General features: G+C 43.9%; 1 protein-coding gene across 1 annotated transcript in view; it reads left to right on the top strand.

Moving 5' to 3' along the window:
* The window catches only part of LOC112573513 (nucleolar protein 4-like), a 142,184-nt gene extending 122,521 nt beyond the window's left edge, over positions 1-19,663 (top strand). The window contains exons 6-10 of the mRNA XM_025253962.1: positions 111-254; positions 664-867; positions 1,161-1,280; positions 11,310-11,706; positions 11,964-19,663. Of these exons, the coding sequence (XP_025109747.1) occupies positions 111-254; positions 664-867; positions 1,161-1,280; positions 11,310-11,706; positions 11,964-12,124 (1,026 nt within the window). The 3' untranslated portion in view covers positions 12,125-19,663. The remainder of the gene's footprint in view (positions 1-110; positions 255-663; positions 868-1,160; positions 1,281-11,309; positions 11,707-11,963) is intronic.
* The last annotated feature ends 401 nt before the right edge of the window (positions 19,664-20,064 follow it).

Raw genomic sequence — 20,064 nt, 5'->3', positions numbered from 1 at the left:
TTATTTACATAAGTATGTTTGTTTCCTACCATCAGTGTATTAAACTTTTGAATTGTTGGTGGAGTTTAATCCTAAACCACTCTGTTTAAATTATTGTTTTTATCTCTCAGAGTGCTATCACCAAGACAAGTGAAGGCGGCGCGGCTGATGACGTCGCCAACAGCAAGGATGAAGATGATGATGACAATGACGACGATGACGAGAAGGGGCCTCCGGGACACAACTACGACCCAGAGAGGCTGAAGGCCTTCAACGTGAGTGAGCACCTGGCGACGTGTTTGCAACGTAGTCTGTTTTGTCACACGCATTATCACCTTCTTCTTTCTTAACAAAGGAAGTCGACTTCTTGTTGTCAGTTATCAACTTATTCTTTATTATCGTATGACGTAACCAACGATTTCTGTCATGTCAACCAACGGTATAAACTTAATAGTCGAGCACATGCCAACAAGGATGTTGTTCCACGTGGATGACTGAGAAATCCAAACCCTGCCGGATTTAATCTTGCACATTCTCGCATAATCTCGTTGATGGTAATGTCCAACATTCCTGTGTTTATTAATTGAACTGTAGTGTATTTGTTTACCCAACTGTACTGTAGTTGTTTATTAAACTTTGCTGTGTACAGAAATAGTGTGATGAGCTGTCATTCACGTCTTTCAGATGTTCGTGCGGCTGTTCGTGGACGAGAATCTCGACCGCTCGGTGCCCATCTCCAAGCAGCCGAAGGACAAGATTCAGGCCATCCTGGAGGCGTGCGACCGGCAGTTTCCAGAATTCCACGAACGCTCACGCAAGAGGATTCGCACGTACCTCAAGTCTTGTCGTCGGATGCGGCGGTCTAAAGAGCAGAACGGCTGGGAACCGGTAGGCATCACGTGGACAGAGGTAGCAGAGGTCACGTAGATATCACGTATGTGTGACGTAGGTGCGACGTGAAGGTGTGAAGAAAAGACATGATGCAGGTGCTGCGTTGATACTTGTACACTAGACATGATGTAGTTTTCCCGTTGATAAAAATGAGTGAGAATGTAATATATCTAAGTATGGAGGGCACGATCGTTGTTTAAATAAGTAAGCAAGGGAGGTTACTTGGGCTTGTTGAACATGAATAAATAAGCTAAGCGCTGGTGTCATCATCTGAAACTTGTCTGTCTTAGCACCTGCGTCCCACGCCTCCACACCTGACGTCAGCAGCTGCAGAAGGTCTCTTGGCGGCGGCGTGTGAAAACGAGAGCCAGAACGCCAAGCGCATGCGTATGGGGCTGGAACCACTTCCGGTTAGTAGACATGACTGTTGTGATCAATTAAAACCAGCTAATGGTTGACACCTGTTTCAAACTGCTAAAGGTTTTGAAATTGTCGAAATTTGTGAATAGCGTACACCGTTGTCAAAACTTTTGAATGACAGCAACGTAACCCTCAAGAGACATATTTGTATTATAGATGTAAACTTCCCTCAAACTCAATTAAATCAACACAGAGTGGTGAAATTTACTTGAAGCCACTCAGTGTATCACCAACCTTATGGACGTTAGGTTCGTTGTGATAGATATTTATTAACTTCGCTGTCAGACTATCAATATTTTCAATTTAAGCATCATCCACAAAATTATTTTTTTATATATAAAATAGACGATGTGTCAACAAGACCAGATATCGCTTGTCTTGCACGTGGATGTCTCCTATGTAACGTACTTTTATTTCAGCTAACACATTCCCTTGCTGGTTTTAAAAAAAAATATTTGATTTTCTACCTCAGGGATTTATTTGTCCCGCGCATATCACGAGAACTACGCGAAACAGCGATTTCAACAAACGAGTTGGGGAAATGTATACTTTATTTTTACGATTAAATATGTTATAAAAGCTAAAATTACACGCGTGCACTTCTCACGGTGCTGAAAGGCTTAAAACCATTGTTAAAAGTGATGGAGGAGAACTCTGGAGGGAACACAACGTTCGGTTTACCGATTAGTCTCCCCTGCACCTTAGTGTGGTCTGGCTCCGCACTGGTGTTTGTGGTGAGCAGAGTTCACGAGATGCCAAGCCATCACCACTGAAAACTGGGAATTATTGTCTTTTAAATTGTAGACAGAAAAATTTCCATTAGACTGCAGTGAAACAAGCGAATGCAGGTGACCAGCCATAGATACCTCCAGCAGGGGACGGAATACAACACGTGACATGAGGATATTTATTCTGTCACACATTCTCTCTCTCTCACCTGTTCAGTTCCCTTGCCGAGTACACCTTTGGCTTAGTGTCGTGGAGATATATTTGATAAAGACACCTATGAGTGAATAGAAGTAAAGCTGGCGTTGTTGTAGTGACAAAGAAACAGATCAAGAGTTAAGCCTGAGCTGTGAAGGTGGCGCTCATCAAAGTGCCTTGTGGGATGTGGATTTTTCTTTCTTTGTTTATTTTTTGTGGGCGATGCATGCGTCAAAGCGCGAAAATGGCGATGGTAAGAAAGGCGAGGAGAGGAAGGCAGGGCTTTGTTCTGTGAGCTTTGTGTGAGCTTCTTAGTGAAAGCACTTTTGTTCTGCTCGGCTGGCGGCAGGAGCGATGGCGGTGGAGGAAGAAGCCACACAACCTGTCCATTGCGCTTCGTCAACACTTTCTCTCGCCGGCAAAATCTTTTTTTTTTTCCCTTTCTTCTTCCAGGATCAGGTTTGGGGGTCGGAAGGCTTTCTGTGGGGGTGATGAATTAACGCAAAATGTCTAGAGTATAAATGAAAGATGTAATTCATAGATAATTCAGTTGTACTCTAGACACGTGTCGGTATAATTCAGTAGCAGTCTAGACAGCTGTAGAGACAAGCGCGTGCACGCCAGTGTATTCTCCCTCGTCACGAATGCACACAGACTTAAAGGTCACAATATTTTTAACTAGAGAGGTCACGTGGATGTTAACCTTATATCTTCTACTTTTTGGCCAATCTTAACATCTACTCAAAGGCCAGTTAGCCAGATGACGATCGACTACCTCCTGCGAGTTTTGTGTCTATTCCCTTGTAACTGATCGCAGCTTTCAGAATACTGCTCATGGTAGACCTGCAGTATATCTAATCCCCGTGGTTCACAGCTGCACCCAGCTGCACCCAGCTGTTATTTTGCTTTCTCACAGAAAGGCTGAAAATCGTTTTCCTTCCCCAACAGGATTGGTCAGATTCTCAAATGATTGTACACGAGTACAGTCTCACCAGTTGTCCGTGTCACGTGCCTCAGTGTAGCTGTGACGTTCTCCTACTCACCATCGGCATGTCACGTGCCTCAGTATAGCTGTGACGTTCTCCTACTCACCATCGGCATGTCACGTGCTGTAAACTGCTATTCTTCCCCCGCTTCCCTTCCCCCAAAAAAAACCACTTCCGACGTGAGGACGAGCTTTTAGCCTGCAGCTTTTTGTCAGCCAATACTTGGCCATTACTTTAAAAGCACAGACATTTAACAAAAAATTGTTTTTTCCTGTTTCTCAGCATGTACTATAGGCGATGAGGGTGGAAGAAATCACAAGAGGTTCTAGGGGTTGAGGCTGACACCCAGCTGACATGCGCGATGCACGTGAAGCCTCGGGGGCTCGAGACGTGAGGACTGTCGCGTGAGGAAATGGCGGCACTCTCCGTTCACACGACAAGACAAGCGGAGGTCGCCATGTTGTCAGATGTTTGATGGGAGATTAGGAACCCGGCTGTCACCGAAGTGTCTGTCGTTTACTACTGTACACAAAACGGAATAATTTCGTTCCAAACTTTTCATTAAAAAATAAGAAAAAAAACTTATTTAGCAAAATCTAAGAATAACCCAACCACAAGCCTTGAGACGTTAACTAGAGACTAGAGGTACACCCAAGGAGAACCGGTTACACCAGAGGTTAAATATAATGTGAACTGGCTACTCACAAAGAGAAATGGCTAAGTCTGAAGAGAAATACTCCAAAAGTTGCATCAGTGAGAAAACCTAGGTTGTTGTCCCTGGAGAAAAAAAGTCTAGAACAAAAACCGTTTCAAAAGTTGGCACCTCATGATTATAATCATTAATTATATCATTAATTACCTGATTGCGAGAAAATTCTCAGGGTTGTGGCACTAACCGTGGCTACCCAGTAAGTTATCCCTCAGTCAATGTTGCGGGAAGATGGAAGACTGAGAGACAGGTAAAGTTGACGGAAGGATGAAGCTGTTGTGTCGTCAGCAAAGTGCGGCAGCAGCGCGTTCAGCATCACGTCCCTCCTCACCTGCCTCACCTGCACGACCGGGGGGAAACCTAGGGGCGGGGGCGGGGGCGGGATCGATACTGGCTACTGCGAACCTGTTGAGATGTGATGAGGCGCTTGTTTGAATTTGAGCTGAATCTTTGCCAGCTCCACCGTCCTTTGCCTTCATCATCAAGGTACGGGCGTGTCACGAGCTGTGGGCTGGACTTCAGAAGATCCGCCATCCACAGCGTGACGGACAGGACAGAAAGCCAAGGTCTGAGACTGAATAATGACTTCCGGTAAAACAATCATTTTGCGTTCATCTGGAGCTTGCGACACCCCATCCCCAATCTGATGTGCATAACAACACCACGACAGGGTGCGCACCCGAGACAGGCCACAGTGAGAACCTTTCCGGTTGTTCGCGCCATGAGAAACGAAACATTTCGTGAACCATTCTCCCACTGCGCTAGTGCGGACACAGCAACCACGTGGGCTGAGTGGCCCTTCGTGACCACATTATCGTCAAGAAATTCACTTTGTTTTTCGAGTGTGAACTCACAAAAGTATTACACGTCTATCCAGTGCAACTCGTGCTGATTTTATTTTTAGAATACTAATTAAATTTTATTTTCATGCCATCTGTACAGATTTCTGCGGACTTGTCCAAAGGACTCGTACTTTCTAGCAAATTTTGAGAGTATTGACGAAGGGTGCGATGAGTAAAAGACTAACGTACCCTCCCCACACACATACACACCATCCACCCCACAAGTACCCAGGGTACAACGCTAAAGACTTGTCCTTCCTCCACTCGTCTTCTTACCGTGACGCCATAGGTAGGCCTGGTCACGTGATCATCATACTTCGATCTGAATCGTCAATCTTTGCGCTCGTCTTTGCTTGTTCACGAAAGCACACACTCTCACTCTCTCACACACGCGCGCGCGCACGGAGCGGAGGAAAGTGTAATGTCACCGGCGCGTTTGAGTGACGTACCAAGCGGGCGCGGCGCGTGCGCACAGCCTGGCAGACCGCACGAGCTTTGGGCGAAGCCGTCACTGCACTTGCTTCTAGTCTTTAGTTCTCAGTTTCCACAATATAGCGCCTTTAATCTTCCCAACTGCCATCGACCGCGCTGTTTCATAAAGCGAAGACTCAGCCTCCCCGCCGCCTCAATTAAACCTGCAAGAAGTGGCCTCGTTTAATCGTCGGGCTGCTCTTCCATTTGCCACATTCGAGCGGATTCGCTGCTTTTAGAACTCACCGACGAGACCGAGTAAAGCGGGTGGACTTGGGGGAGAGGGAGGTGCCTCGCGAGCACGTCACGTGGCGTGGGGCCTTGATGATGTGCAGTTGACGATGCAACATCATTTTGCGCATCTCCGCGCGGCCTTGAAATTGACAGTGTACCCGGCTTCCAGATCGGTTCCGCTCCTCCAAGACAGGGTGTCGTTGCGAGGCGTGTGACCTCCACAAACCCTCCCACCCGAGAAAAAAAAAAAAAAAAAAGACAGCTGGAGTCGTTGTGGACGAAATCTTTTTTCTTGGTTTGGAGAGGTCACGCCGGTGCTTTTCTCGTTTCCGCTCGGCTGGAGACTCAGGAAGCCAGATCATGCGCTGCCAGGTGAGGACGAGAAGCTAAGTTGACGTCTGCTGTGTGGCCGGCCTGATGTTTGTTGGCAGACACACTGCTATTGATTGCGCTAGGTAGTCGTGGCAATATCCCAGTTGACCGAATTAAATTCCTCTGGTCTTTTTTTTAATTATTTTTTTTATTGTTGATTTGTTTGGTAAAGGGGGAAATTAATTCTTTTTCATCAGTTGTAAAAATCTCATAACAGGTACATTTTTATAGGGGTGTGGTGACTACTGATGGACTTGTTCACTATGGCTATGAACACTACTAGCCTCCATGCTAGCCACTTCTGCAAAACTAACAGTATTTTGGCCGCTGCTGTTTACTGACCTGCGAAAATAACCTTTTTCGATAAATATTTTTCACTTTAAACCTCTTTTAAAAAAAACTTTAATATTTTGTTTTCTTTTCAAGCTAATCGTGTGTTGTTGCTGTATTTTTTTGTTGTTGTGTTCTGTTTTCTGTACATGCGGTGTCGTGCACTGAGTGTTGCTAAGCTTGTTGCCGCAGATAGCTGGAGGAACCTTGATATACAATGTATGTACAAAATAGACCTTTAAAGACAAAACAAAAAAAATGTATCTGATAGACATACTTAGGTTATGAGAATCGGATATAGGTTGAGGTACTTTTTGCTGTTACTTGTCTACCAAACGATGAATTGTCATTACCTGTCAACAACAGTCGCAAGCTGGCTTTAACTGTCAAAGGATTGTTGTTATGTACGAGATACTTGTAAGTAACTAAAACTGTCAAAAAGTAATCTTTGATATCAGGTGTACATCATCAAAAATTACACGATGTATGCTTTAGTGTAAGAGACAAACATTTAGTTGGTTGATGTGAGAGATGTGTGCACTGAAATGCTTTCTGTGATGTGGGAGATGCACCGGTGGTTGTATTTTCCACCCCGGAGGTTGTTTGCATCACTGTCAGACCTCTCAAGCTGTGATGTTTATTGTGAAAAGATAGAATGTTCAGGTTACGGCCATAGAGATAAAGAACAGAATACTAGACAATACTATAATTTATATCGTAATTTCCAGAGCAGCAGAAAACAATAATAAAGAAATAAATAAAAAGTAATAATTATTGAAAAATAAAGTTTAGCTTAAAAGAAATGCCTGTTCGTCCTTGTGGAAGTGAATTCAAGCCTGTAAACCTACCCGTTTCCTGTGTAGACATGTTTTTTTTCAGTCATTACAAAAGGTTGATAGATGCTGTTTGCACTTCCATGTTGCTGGTGTCAGTCATAACGGACATCACAAAATAATCTAGAATCTCAATTACGAGAAATGTTAACAACGCTGTCAGTTTTTGCTAATTGGAAAGAAAAGAAATTTTTCTGGAGCAGGTTACTATTTTAAAAAAATATATATCACTTTCAAATCCACTTTTGATGAGAAGAAATAAATAAGTTTAATTTTATGCGAACAGAATTATTTGAAAGTTAACCGTCAGACACACTTTGAAAATGTATTCAGGGAACAAAGTCTTATAATTTCATAGTCTCGAATAAGATGTTTTGAATTGGTGGTTGGAAACATCTAGAACTTGCAGACTGAAGCAGGAAGGACGAATCGATTAGAGCTGGCAAAGGCTTATGTTGCTGTGCTGCAGGCTCCAGGCGCCATCTTACCGCGGGTTGACTAAGTCCGTAGTTTCCGCTACCTTGCGAAATGATAATGCCAATTACCTGCTGCTATATGCGTCACCCGATGGAGGTAACCGTAGTCGACTGTCACCAGACAAAGGGTGGCTTTAAAAATACAGAGAATTGTTGTGTGTGTGCTGACAGTCTCACTCTCGTGCAAGTGGTCCTCGTGCAAACCGTTCCATTGATTGATGTGAGGTTGATGTAGGACAAAGATGTATCACTGAGCTGCTGAGGATGTGTCTCTGGTTATTAGGAAATGTTGATGAGGGTGGTGTTTGCTGGATCTCTCCTGATCAACTTGTTCATCCTGTTTTCTGATGGTGACAATTCGTTTGGCTGTAACTGTTGGCCGCGGCGCTGTTTGCAACATGTAATCATCAACAACATTGTTTTGTTGCTGGAGTCAAAGGTCGTGCATCTGGGGTCAATGAGGCTACAGCCTGGCCGGTTGTACACCACAAACACCTGTTTCTCAACTCCTAAAAATGTCGGTAGTTTGATGTCGAGGCTCTCTGTCTCACTGTTCCAACTACACGCTTCTTCAATCAATCACCCAAACCCTGATGTCTTTAAATATTTGTCTTCATTCTTCCTTTTCTCATTGTTATTCTCCTTTTTTTTTTTTAAACCCCTCGTTCACATTCTCTCCCTCTCTTTCTTGCGTCCTCTCATTTAACTCTCTTCGCTTCCTCTCTGTCTCTCGCAATCATCACATACGAAGTCATGCCCCTTTCTTCCGGCGAGACTGAGACACACGGTTGAACAAGGTCAGTCGCTGAAAAAGAAATAATGAAGGTGAAAAACATGAGCCAGAAATCTCGGCTTTTTCCGCAGCGTGTCTTAATTTATTTGCTGGAAGGGATTTACAGGCACAACACCGAGCTCCACGTCGCGGTCCGCAGGGACCAGCATGCGATTGCACAACTCGTCTGCCGCTAGAGTTATCGACCCTGATGCGCTCTCTGGAAACTGTGTTTTCAAACACTTGATTTCCAAGTGAACGAGAAGCGGTCGGGGTCCGAGGGATGGGGTGGGCATGATAACCTCCCCACCTCTCCTCACCCCTCCGCTGTCTTACGAATTTGTTTTTCTTTGCTTCATGGAGGATGTTTTTGTTGTGTTTGGAATCTGTCCATGGATTTTCTCCGCATTGTTTTACCCTGACCTGCTCAAACTGCAATAGAAAATGAAAAAAAAAATTTCAAAGTGCATGTTTTAGCGAGGTGCGGTGTTTATTGTCGGGTGTGGGGGAGATTGTGTAGGACATAAGCGTCTCATAGGTATGTTTGGCTTTTAAAGAATATATTAGATTGAAATGTTTAGATAATATTGGGTTAAAATATTCACGTAATTATGATTGATTTTTCTAAAAGTTTCAAAGTCGATGATGGGTGTATTTATTCAGTGACAGACAGAAGGAATTATTTGGAAACGTCCGCTCATTGCAACTTCCATCACGCGCGGGGCTTTCATCGAAAGCTAAATGCTGCATCGATCACATGGTCATCGTTTTATTATTTTTATTTATTTATTTTATTTATTTTATTTTATTTATTATTATTTTTTTGTCATCGGGTGGTCTCTGCTATTTCAGTAGTCATCGACAGGCGTTGGTGTAGGTATCGCTTGTACGACCGATGGCGTGGCAGTCTTGTAGTGTATCTGGGTCATGACATTTTCGTCTCATTGATTCTCAAGAACTGCGTTTCATTTCCAGACTCTGCAGTCTTGGTTCTCATCGTTTCTGTTTATTTTTTATTTATTTATTTATTTTTAAACAGCGATAGATTTCTCGAGGGGACAAAAACCTTGTGTTTGTGGGAGGAAAATTGTTTTAAGGGGAGAGATTTATTCCTTCCACAGGTCGTAGATGGTATCGGACCAAAGCGGTGTTCACTCAGCTCCATCTGTGGAGCAGCAGCAGCAGCAGCAGGACATTGAGGTTACCTGTCTTGCCGGTCCATCGCCGCACGTACCTGGCGCGTTGCGTCACGAAGCGTGAAGCCTGCGTGCGTTGGGCGGATTCCTGCGAGACTAATTGAAATCCTTCATCGCCAGCGCCAAACCACGTGACGACAGTAGGAAGATGTCCGTCATCGCACAGAGCTTCAAATATTTATCCTGCTGCTAATTGCTTTTCCATTACTGGTCATCAAATATTAAAGGTGCGGACACGAGCGCTTTGTCGCAGGTAAAATGAGAACTGCACGGTCGTGATCTCCGTGTTCAGGAAGTAGGTCACGTGGAGAGTGGCTCCGTGGTTTCACGGGTGGATGACGACAGTGATGAAGGTAGAGTAAGTTAGGGCTGGTGTAACTTCTCGCGAAATTTCGTGGTAATGCGGATGATGTCACGTGGTGTGCGTCCAGCGCTTGCCCATATTTGAATAAAGGGGTGGGGTGGGGTGGGTACCTTACCCTGATATGCGGCTTGGTCTACAGTTGTCAGATTGTATATGTGTTGCAGTTTGCATCTCGAAACCACAGCCTCTGTGATGAACAGTCGCGTACAGCTTATCTGCTCGCGATTTACTTGTCTATTGGCGAATTTTTTTAAATTAAATATCTACAAGAGAGCGGAAGATGGGAAACATCTGCAGGCTCACGTCTGTAAAAATGAATTTAAAAAGTACTCTGTGTAAATGTCATTCCAGGAGATTACGAGTATCTCAACGAACATGAACGTATTGCAGCGTCAGGTCATCGTCGTTGAATATTTTGGTCAAACTGTCATCTCATTGTCGTTGAATATTTTGCTTAAACTGTCATCTCATTGTCGGTTGAATGTTTTGGTTTAAGTGCCACGGCGTCTCTTTGTCGTTGTCTAAACATTTTGGGAAACGTTTCTCATCTGTAGGTAGCAGCCATATATCTTGTCGTCACGTGACAGTTAAATACCCGAGTCTGAGACCTTTTCTTAATCTTCAGGACAGCTGTATGACAGTTTTATTACACCTATAACGGTGAAGTAGTTTGTATTGTTAAGTGTGGCTGCTATGCTTTACTACAAGTATCTGCAAGTTTTTGCTGGAACCATTTCAAAGACAGGACGAAGCTAAATCATCACAAGCCAACAGAAACACAGGCTCAGCTTGGAGAATGGTTCATGTAGGTACCAGAAGCTGTATAGGGAGTCCATGCAACCTGGGAATTTGCAGATAAAGGTATTTTTCTGACACAACCCCGTACTGCTCACAGGTCTTTAAGTCCGTTCTTTAAGTTTTCACAAACATTTTTCACGGGTATCTCAGACAACAGCGTCTTGACTGTCCAAAGTGTCTGTTTGATTGTGAAGACCTGAGTCGGAATAGAAATCGTCGCTGCTCTAAAGATTTGAGCAGTTGGTAACTTCAGATGAGAACAGTGACAATACTTGAGCAACCCTTGACATGACAGGCATCACGAGGGTCGGTGAAACTCATAAAAGCTAAATACAACCATGGAGTCATCTTGGTGATGACATAAGGAGAGGCTGTCGCGTTCTTGTCACAATAACATTTCCTCAACAACGAGAAAGAAAATGTCACATATTTGCATGGCTGTCACGTGGAGACTTCTCTGGCTTACGTCACATGGCTGTCACGCGGAGACCTCGCGGGCATATTTTCTGATGTCACGTGGAGACCTCATTAACTTATTGTCTGATGTCGATATACGTGTAATCAACGTAGTAACGTCCCATGATGGCAGCGAGTCAACACATAATTAGCGACTTCTGTGAAGTTATGTATCACCTTATTTTCAGTTAGTCTTACAGATGTCACGAGTCCGTCGTCACGTGACCATGCGGTTGTTTTATCTGTGTTGTTGCAGGCATCAGTTATGAATGCGGCCAGGGAGCTGGGTGGAGCCGCCGCCACCCTCCTGCCCGTCCCTCCTTCCTCCACCGCCTCCACTGCCACCACACCTCAACAGCAACAGCAGCAGCAGCAAGCGGCGCCGACATCAGGCTCGCAGACACAGTCGCTGCTAGAACGTCCCAGCTCCATAGCTGCAGGCGCCCCCGCCACAGACTTCCTCCGCCATCAGCCGCCGCCTCCAGCAGCCTTCCGGGCTGCCCCAGAGTTCCACGCGCCATTTTTCGCCAACGGCAACGGCCTCTTCCGACCTGGCTTCGCTGCTTACCAGCACCCGGCGCACCATCATCCGGCACCAGCCGTCCTGCAGCACCCACCCTTATCAGGCACTGCAGTGACCAATGGAGATTTTGGTGAGTCTTTAAAAAAAAACTGATTGTTCTTTTTGAAGCACGTGTACACACGTCCACACACATACACCCACGCATGCATGCGCACACACACACACTCATTTTGTATTGTTTACTTTCATTTCGCTTGTACAATACTCTTTCTTTAGTCATGTCAGACAGGATTCAAAAGAATGACAAACATATTCTTCAAATGTAGAGAGAGCTTACTCCACAGAACTGCCCATTTACCCACAATTCACCTGTTTTGTGATTTTCAGTGCCTACTGACCTAAGCATGAAGAAGAGTAACTCTAAAAACCAGCTGAGTGCAGCGGAAGTGACGACAATCAAACAGTTAATCGCTGGGTACCGCGAGTCGGCTGCCTTCCTGTACAGATCCGCCGACGAACTGGAGCAGCTCCTCCTACAGCAGAACTAGGACCACGTCCTCCTGCAGCACAACAGGAACAGGTCCACAGGTCCAGGAGCAGCTTCTCCTACAACAGAACTAGGACCAGGTCCTCCTGCAGCACAACAGGAACAGGTCCTTAAGTCCAGGAGCAGCTTCTCCTGCAGCTGAGACAAACGCGGGTCATCGTGCACCGAACCTCGGGGTCAGCTACCCGAGGTGTGTTGCGGACAAAACAATGAGGCACCGTGTCTGAGGGCGCAGTGCCTTGGTTGCTATGACCCTGTGTAAGAGAAACTGGGGCCAGGTCTCCTCTAAACATATCCTGCGATTGAAAGGTTAATGAAGCTTTTGGTGTCTTGCAGAAACAAAAAGGACGAGTAGAACCTATTGGAAAGTTATTTATGTCTGTTATTGTTTTAATCTATTGTTTGAAACCTTTTTAGTGCTTTTTTCATGTTCTTCATTGGAGCAGGGTGCTGGACCTCGTGATGTCTGTAACGGTGTCAGATATCCGTTACTAGTTGGTGTGAGCACTTTATGGACACATCCAGCTTGTCATCCCCTGCCACTGAGGAGGAGGAGGTTCTGTTTGAGAGGGAGGAGGAGGGCATCTCCAGTAGAGGACAGCTGCGATGCCTTTGTGTTGAAACTGCTAACAAAAGAACTGCTCTGTCAGGCGTGGAGACGAGAGTCGTGTTGGGGCTACTTTTTACAGTTTTCGCACAACATTAATACGGTGTATTAAATCCCAGTCCAAATCCCAGTTACCGCCTTGTAAATCAACTTTTTTTGTTGTTGTTTTTTTGCAATTCGCTGTTTTCAGTATTCGGGCTTTAGTCACGCAGCTGTTTTCGATGTCGTTCAGATGTCTATGAAGTACAGTACGAAGTTCGGTCCGCAGACTGTCGTACAGTTTGTGACTGTACAATACAGTTTGTGACTGTCCAGTACAGCTCCTTGTACAGTTTATCATGTCAAACCCATTCAAGCTGACGACACACCGGTGTAGGCTGCTTTGCGTGAAAGAAACTCCTGTAAGTGGTCTCCTGTACTGAGTGACTCCCCATACAGTTATCCTTCAGGCATTGGTTATTATTTTTTTTTTAAATTATTATTATTTTTTTTTATTTTAGTATGTTATGCGAGACATCTACAAAAATCGCGTCCGTTTGTCGCCACAGAAGACAAGCGGCCATATTGCGCACTGGCAGCATTTGACGGTCACTTTGTAGCAAGTAGTAGTTGGACGTACCTCTGACCTCTGACCCAGGGGTGATTTTGACCCGATCTCTTTTGCATAAACTGCGAGTTTCTACGTGACGTCCTGCGAATGAACTGAAGAGACTTTACTGGGTTTTTAAAAGATCAAAGATATTTCCAACATGTTCGACCCAGTTACATCCGGAGGGTATGAACACACCCGGACAGGTCACGAAGCTGGAGGCTTTCATGCTCAAACCATGTTGGCAGATGACACGTGTTGTCATCAGGTTTATATTTCCAGCCTCGTTCATCATACGCAGAGGACACGTGGATTTTGTAAGTCCTTGCTGGAAGAAACCCCGCCTTGTAGACTATGTGTAGGTATCAATCCACCCGTATATCCCTCAGCCACCCTACCCCACCCCTCGTGAAATATCGTCTGGTGACAATTGTTCCCATTCTTCCCTTTCTTGTTACTGTCGTCTGATATGGCCGGCTACCATTTACTGTTAACCGTTTTCTTACCTGTCCGAACCCCCTTTTTAAGCCGTACAATCAGCAGGCTTCTATTTTTGTCTTCAAGGCCTTTTGTTATGACGTCACAGGTTGTGGACGCGTCGATCGCTGGCGCACAGAGAACAGTTTATTTCTTTTTTTTAAACCTGGTTGCCAGCATGACGTCACCAATTTGCCTTTCACGGTGTTGATGTCGTTCTTACGTCGCTTTTTTGGGGTCACAGCTCGTGCTATGGTGCCGTTGCGGGGGGGACGCCGGGGTCGAAGACCGTTGGGGTCCTCGCTGATGTGGGAGGCAGTGCCAGCGTCGGCTGCATTGCTGGACAATTATAGCATGGGATGTGACGCCACGCCATCAAGACTGTGCTGTATGATGTGACATTCAAGTGCCCTCAATTCAAAATCTCGCGAGATTTCAACTTTACGTCGACGAGATCTTTGTTCATGTGAAAAATATTATTGTTTCGTGCATGTCTTTGAACTTTACTACTGTACATTAACGACGTCATAATGTGGGTCCCTCTCATTGCCCCTCCCACCTTTTTGTTGCAATCGGTTTGCAGATGGTTGAATTGTGATGTCATACTAAGTGGGTCCTGAGTGCTCTGTCCCTCAACGGCTGACAGAAGGCAGGACGAGAGGTTGTCTCCAAGTCTCGCACCTTCCCGACAGCCCCGGGCAAAGCACTGATTGTCTCTTGTCTGATGGAAACTAATCAGAACCGTCTTCTCTCCCAAGATGGCGCTTTACATTTCCAAAATGTGGGATATATACATATATATATATATGTCCATCCCTAAAGCCTTGTACTCGGTTGTAAACAAATTTTTACTGAGGTATTTTTCTAGTCAGTCTGCTCACTTACGTCATGTGACCATAATGTATTTCTACATGGCTACAAATATTATATTCCACACGTTTTACATATTTACACAGACCCTTTACAGTGAGATTTTTTGGTGTGCAATGCATTGTTGAAGATATGTATCATGTGTAGAAGATATGTAGACATCTTAGTGTTCATCGCTGCTAACGACAGTGACGATGTTACAGAGGAAGGCGCTCAAACACTACAGCTCAGGCGGTTAGCCACTGTAAGCTTCATGCTAAAAGTTAGTCTCTTCTCTAGCAGACTGCTACTGTCATGCTTGTGCTTAGTCTGTAATCAGAATGGATGTGCCGGTAGCTAATGTTACAAAGATGCTGCCATGTTACTTTCATCAGCTCAAGGTTTATTTTTAGTCCTAAGTTTATTTTTAGCTAACATCCTCCCACCTATCCATCCTCCTTTCCCGTTGGTGATGACATGGGTAGAGGAAACGTTACAATCTGAAGTTAACATTGGACCATGCTGACAAGATGTTTGAACAACAGAGGTGACAAGAAATATTCACGGTAATAATCACAGTTTTCCGACCTAAGTACGAACAGCTGATTTGATTCTGGATTTTATTCTCGGTGTAGTGACCCTTGACCCCTGACTTCATGTTTAAACGTTGTTTTACTGAGCAGCAGACAGGATCTTATTGGATAGTTTGTTTTTTTATTATTTTACGACATTGCAGACGTTCGCAGGCTATCGGATTCCGCAGACAGCATCAAATGTAAACAGAAGACACAGGTAGTTCCATCGCAGCACGGAGTCTGTCCTTGAGTCGTGCACGTCGTCTGTTGACGACAACTCGCTGATCAATACAACTTTTGGTCGCCGGGTGGAATTGCTTTGATTTGTGTTTGCCTTCCTTTGATTTTTTAACTTCTTCCGCTTTCTTGACGTCAGGAATGCGTTTTTGTGTCGGGTGGCGCTGCATGGCACACCTGCACCAGCTGCACCAGCTGCACCAGCTTTCATTGCCAAGTACATTAGGACTTCTCGCTGCGACCGTTTCCGCTGAAAGTTTTCCTAAAAGCCTTCATTCCAGTGGCTTGGCTGTGTTGTTGTTGGCTGGAGGAAGGTTTCGCTGACCAACTGTTTACACCCATGTTATTTTCTGTCGTGAGGTTTACTTTCAAACGGCACAGTGCTGGATGTTGCTGGAATAGACCAAGCGTGACAAACAACTTTGATTTGATGATAGACCAGTGAAAAAGTCAAGTTAAGGGGCCAGTGGTTATTTCAGTGACACTGTAAGTCTGCTACACACTAGCGAGTGAACGTTCAGATGTAGGAGGTCAGAAGAGTGTTGCAGAGAGAAGAGGACATGCAGCTTTTGACTCTCCAGACTACTTCACACTCTCCTGTCTACTCCCCTGACGACTTTACACTCTCCTGACGACTCTCCTGACGACTTTACACTCTCCTGACCACTCTCCTGACGGCTTTACACTCTCCTGACGACTTTACACTCTCCTGACCACTCTCCTGACGACTTTACACTCTCCTGACTACTCTTCTGACGACTTTACAGTCTCCTGACCACATTCTCCTACTTCACACTCTTCTGACCTCACTTCCGTGATCACTGTTCTTAAAATAATGTCTTTTATACAGATCCTTGTTTATATAAATATATTTAGCATTATGACATAACAAATAAAGGCAAAAGTGATTATCCTTTTTTCCTTCACATATTATTTCTTCGTATATTTAATTATGTATTTTAAAATTATATTTAGCATGTAAAGGTTGTTTTGGTAGGCATCAAACTCAAAAGTATGGCGGGGTTATTTTTGACAGGAAAAATAATGTTACATACGTTAGAGGCAGCTTGATTTTCTTTAATCTATTCTTTAGCAGTGGAAGGTTTTTGCGCTGACCTTACCCGGTTCCTGTTAGTCAAGTGAAGCAGGTGCCAGAGAACTAATCTCACCGTCAGTAAAGTAATGTTTCGGTTCTTGCAGAAGATGATTTGTAGTTTGAACCACAATTTTATTTCCCACTAAAGTGATGTTTACGGGGAGATTTATTGATGGAACTGGAAGAAATTTCGTTTCCAACAGTTACACTAGGTCTTCGGCACCTGCTTCATTCACCGGAGTGGCACAACGTCGAGGGTCCTTACGATGAGGCTAGTGTAAACAGATTTCTTAATCTAGTGTAACTCAGATTTTTTTGAATTTTATAAAATTATTTCATCTTAAGGATAGTTTGGTTAGAAATTTTGCTGCTGCCTTTAACATTTTTCTGACATTGTATTCCCTTTGTTAAGCGACGTAAGGGGACACCCTTGTAAACGGGTGTTGTCGACATACTGGTCACGTGTTATGTTAGCACGCTGGTCACGTGTTACTGTTAGCATCCTGGTCACGTGTTGCTGTTAGCATGCTGGTCACGTGTTGCTGTTAGCACGCTGGTCACGTGCTACTGTTAGCATGCTGGTCACGTGCTACTGAGCTCTTGAGTCATGTGACGGACATCTAGCGCTGCTTATCAGGGAAAAACATTTATAAAGCACAGCTAATCGTTCGTTTTGTTAGACAGTTCTTTGGCGATTACAAAATAATGTCAGTTAAATAAACAATATTAAGGCCTGAAGCTAATGCTGTGCCCCTATTGTGTACATCCGGGTACTGCGTACATCGCTACATCAGTCTACACCAGCAGACGCACCTGTACTGCTGTACATCGTGTAGACGGGTGTGTTGCTGTACCATGCTACACCTGCATGTAATGCTGTAACATCCTTGCTGCGTTTAGTCATTTCATCTCGGGTCTGGAGCTGGTGTCTGTTAACATTTTTATTTTGTTCACTTTAAACAGTGATTTAACGACAGCAATCTTCTTTCATTCATCCAACGTGTAGGCTTTGTGCGTGTATTTAGCGCTGTGCTTCCTTCCCAACTGTCATTTCCATTCCAAGTAACGGTCACTTTATTACACACAGTAAACCTGCTCGTCTGTTGGAGTGTGTGTACATACGTCGCCTGGTTGTACTTACTAACTTGGCTTCAGCAGATGTGGCGCCACGTGACCATCTCTGCCTTACTCTGACACGTGTGCTGACGTGGCCCTTGTACATACAGAGACCAAACAATGTGTGTCTAGCTTTTGTCCAGTGAAACGTGTAGTGGGCTGGGAAAGAGTTTAGAGATGATGATGACGTGCACAGCTACTGACCCTGCCCTTGTTGACCTCTCGCGCTTTTTTCTTGACGTCACACCTTTCCCGTTTGAGTGTCTTGCCACCAGTCGGGTACCTACGGCTGACTGCCATTATCTACCTTTGTGCAGAATGTTTACCTTTTTATTTTTGGAGTATGTTTTACGGTTTGTTTATTTATTTGAACTGAATTATAGGATATATAATTCAATTAGCATAATTTGAAACTTCTTTCTTTTTACGTGACTTCTTTGTGTAAGGACAAAGGTGATATGTCATGGTAAGACTAGGATGTGGTCACGAGACTGTCTAAACAGTAGAATAGTCGTTAGGTAGTCTGGAACAACGCACACGGTGAAGTTTTTGACATAAAGCCCAAGGCTGCAGAATAGAAAGAAAGGTCGAAGGTCATTTTAGTCACGTGACTGTTGGTTGGTATCGCTCGGTAGACGTTGTACCTGACGATACATCGTTGAAGACTTGTTGTGAGGTAGGTTAGGGACTGCAATCTCCTTCAGGTGACGAGGAGTCTTCATACACACATTTCTAATTTATTTACTTCGTTACATCGGCACAAACAGAATGTACCCGCCACCCGATGTTTGCAGTTTGTCGTTTGTGTTGCAGGCGACGCCAACCTGATTCTCAGTTGCCACCTTTCAACACGTACCCTGATTCTGTACACAAGGTCTGATAGAAACTTGACCAAGTCCCACCCCATGGCTTCAAACATTTGTTACCCTGGGTATCGTGGTGTTGGTTGTGGTCGCCAACCGTCACCTGGCAACAGTCAGATTTGTTTGACGATCGTTTCAGCGGATGTTTACCGTAAGAACGTACAGACAGCCCTGTAGTTTCACCCGACCGAGCAGCAGATACAATCAAATTCTCACCTGTAATCGTTTTAAACACAGACAATGAAGTGGCCACTTATTCAAATGATTTTGAATCGATTCCTCACGAAGTAAAATATTTTATATCAGATTTTTTCCCTTGTTTCTATGCCAGTTAGACTTTTTCAAAAGTTTATTATGGGTAAAAGAATTGAGCTATGTGTCTTTAAAAAGTTTTTCTTTTATCTTTTGTAAACTTGTAATAGGACACAGATTTTATTTAAGATTTGCCCAGAATTTCTTATCTTGTTCCCTCATGTCAATATTTATTTGTTGGAGACTGATGTTCATTTCGTTCAGACGCGAGTTTTTCTAGCTCATGCTCTTAGACAAACATTTAACCCGCGCTTCTAAATCTTAGAATGAAATCCTCAGTGAATTAACCCGTGATCTTAAGTCTCAGAATTAAATATTGACTAATTAACCCTTGCTCCCAATTATCATAATTAAATATTGACGGAATCAGAATTAGTGTTAAAGTTGTTGCAGTAAACAAATCCACATTCCATGACAGGATCAGTGATGCCGACAGCTGGTTCTCCATTCCAGAAAGTTTAGAAACACTTTATTTTATATCACATTTCTCGACCACTTTAAAAAATGTTTTTTTTTTTTTAACCCCGTCACTTTGTTTTCAGAGTGACTATGTTTTCTTGTTATTGGCTCTGATTTCTGCTAAAACGTATTTGACAAAAACGAACTCATTTACACATTTCTCATTCCATTCATTTCTTCTCGTTTTTCTTAGTGATTGCACCTGTATGTTGTTTTCTGGTCAGATGATGTGCAATATTGGTATATGTGCAATTATTGTCCATCCACTCTCGAGTTTTACTTCTATTATTCTGTCAGTCACTTCTTGGTATACTATATTTATATATTAATAAAGTTGGACCTTATCTATTTCAAACAAAACAACTCGCGTCTCTTCTGATGTCGATATTCTTTGCTGTGTGCGTGAGTTCATCGTTATGTGTACATGTGTGTCTGTGTGTGTGTGTGTGTGTGAGAGAGAGAAAAAAAAAGTTAGTACTTACATGTGTATGTGGATGAAAGTAAATATTGTATTCGCTAAAACAATTGACTTAAGAGATATAAATTTCGTGAAATTATTGCACATTATTTTGATAATAATTACACCTTAAACATCCCCATTATGCAACAAGATTGTACACATGTACCCAAGTACTCAATCGCACTGTACATGTACCCGACAGCGCTGTACACGAATAATTCAGTATACATCAGAACTACACACCTTTCTTACACCTCTCACTCCCTTGAGGTGCAAACACCTATCATGTCCAATCTCACTC

This window comes from Pomacea canaliculata, linkage group LG10 (assembly GCF_003073045.1).
Source record: "Pomacea canaliculata isolate SZHN2017 linkage group LG10, ASM307304v1, whole genome shotgun sequence".
NCBI lineage: Eukaryota > Metazoa > Mollusca > Gastropoda > Architaenioglossa > Ampullariidae > Pomacea > Pomacea canaliculata.
Note: the sequence above shows the minus strand (reverse complement) of the source record. Positions and strands in the feature narration are given on the sequence as shown.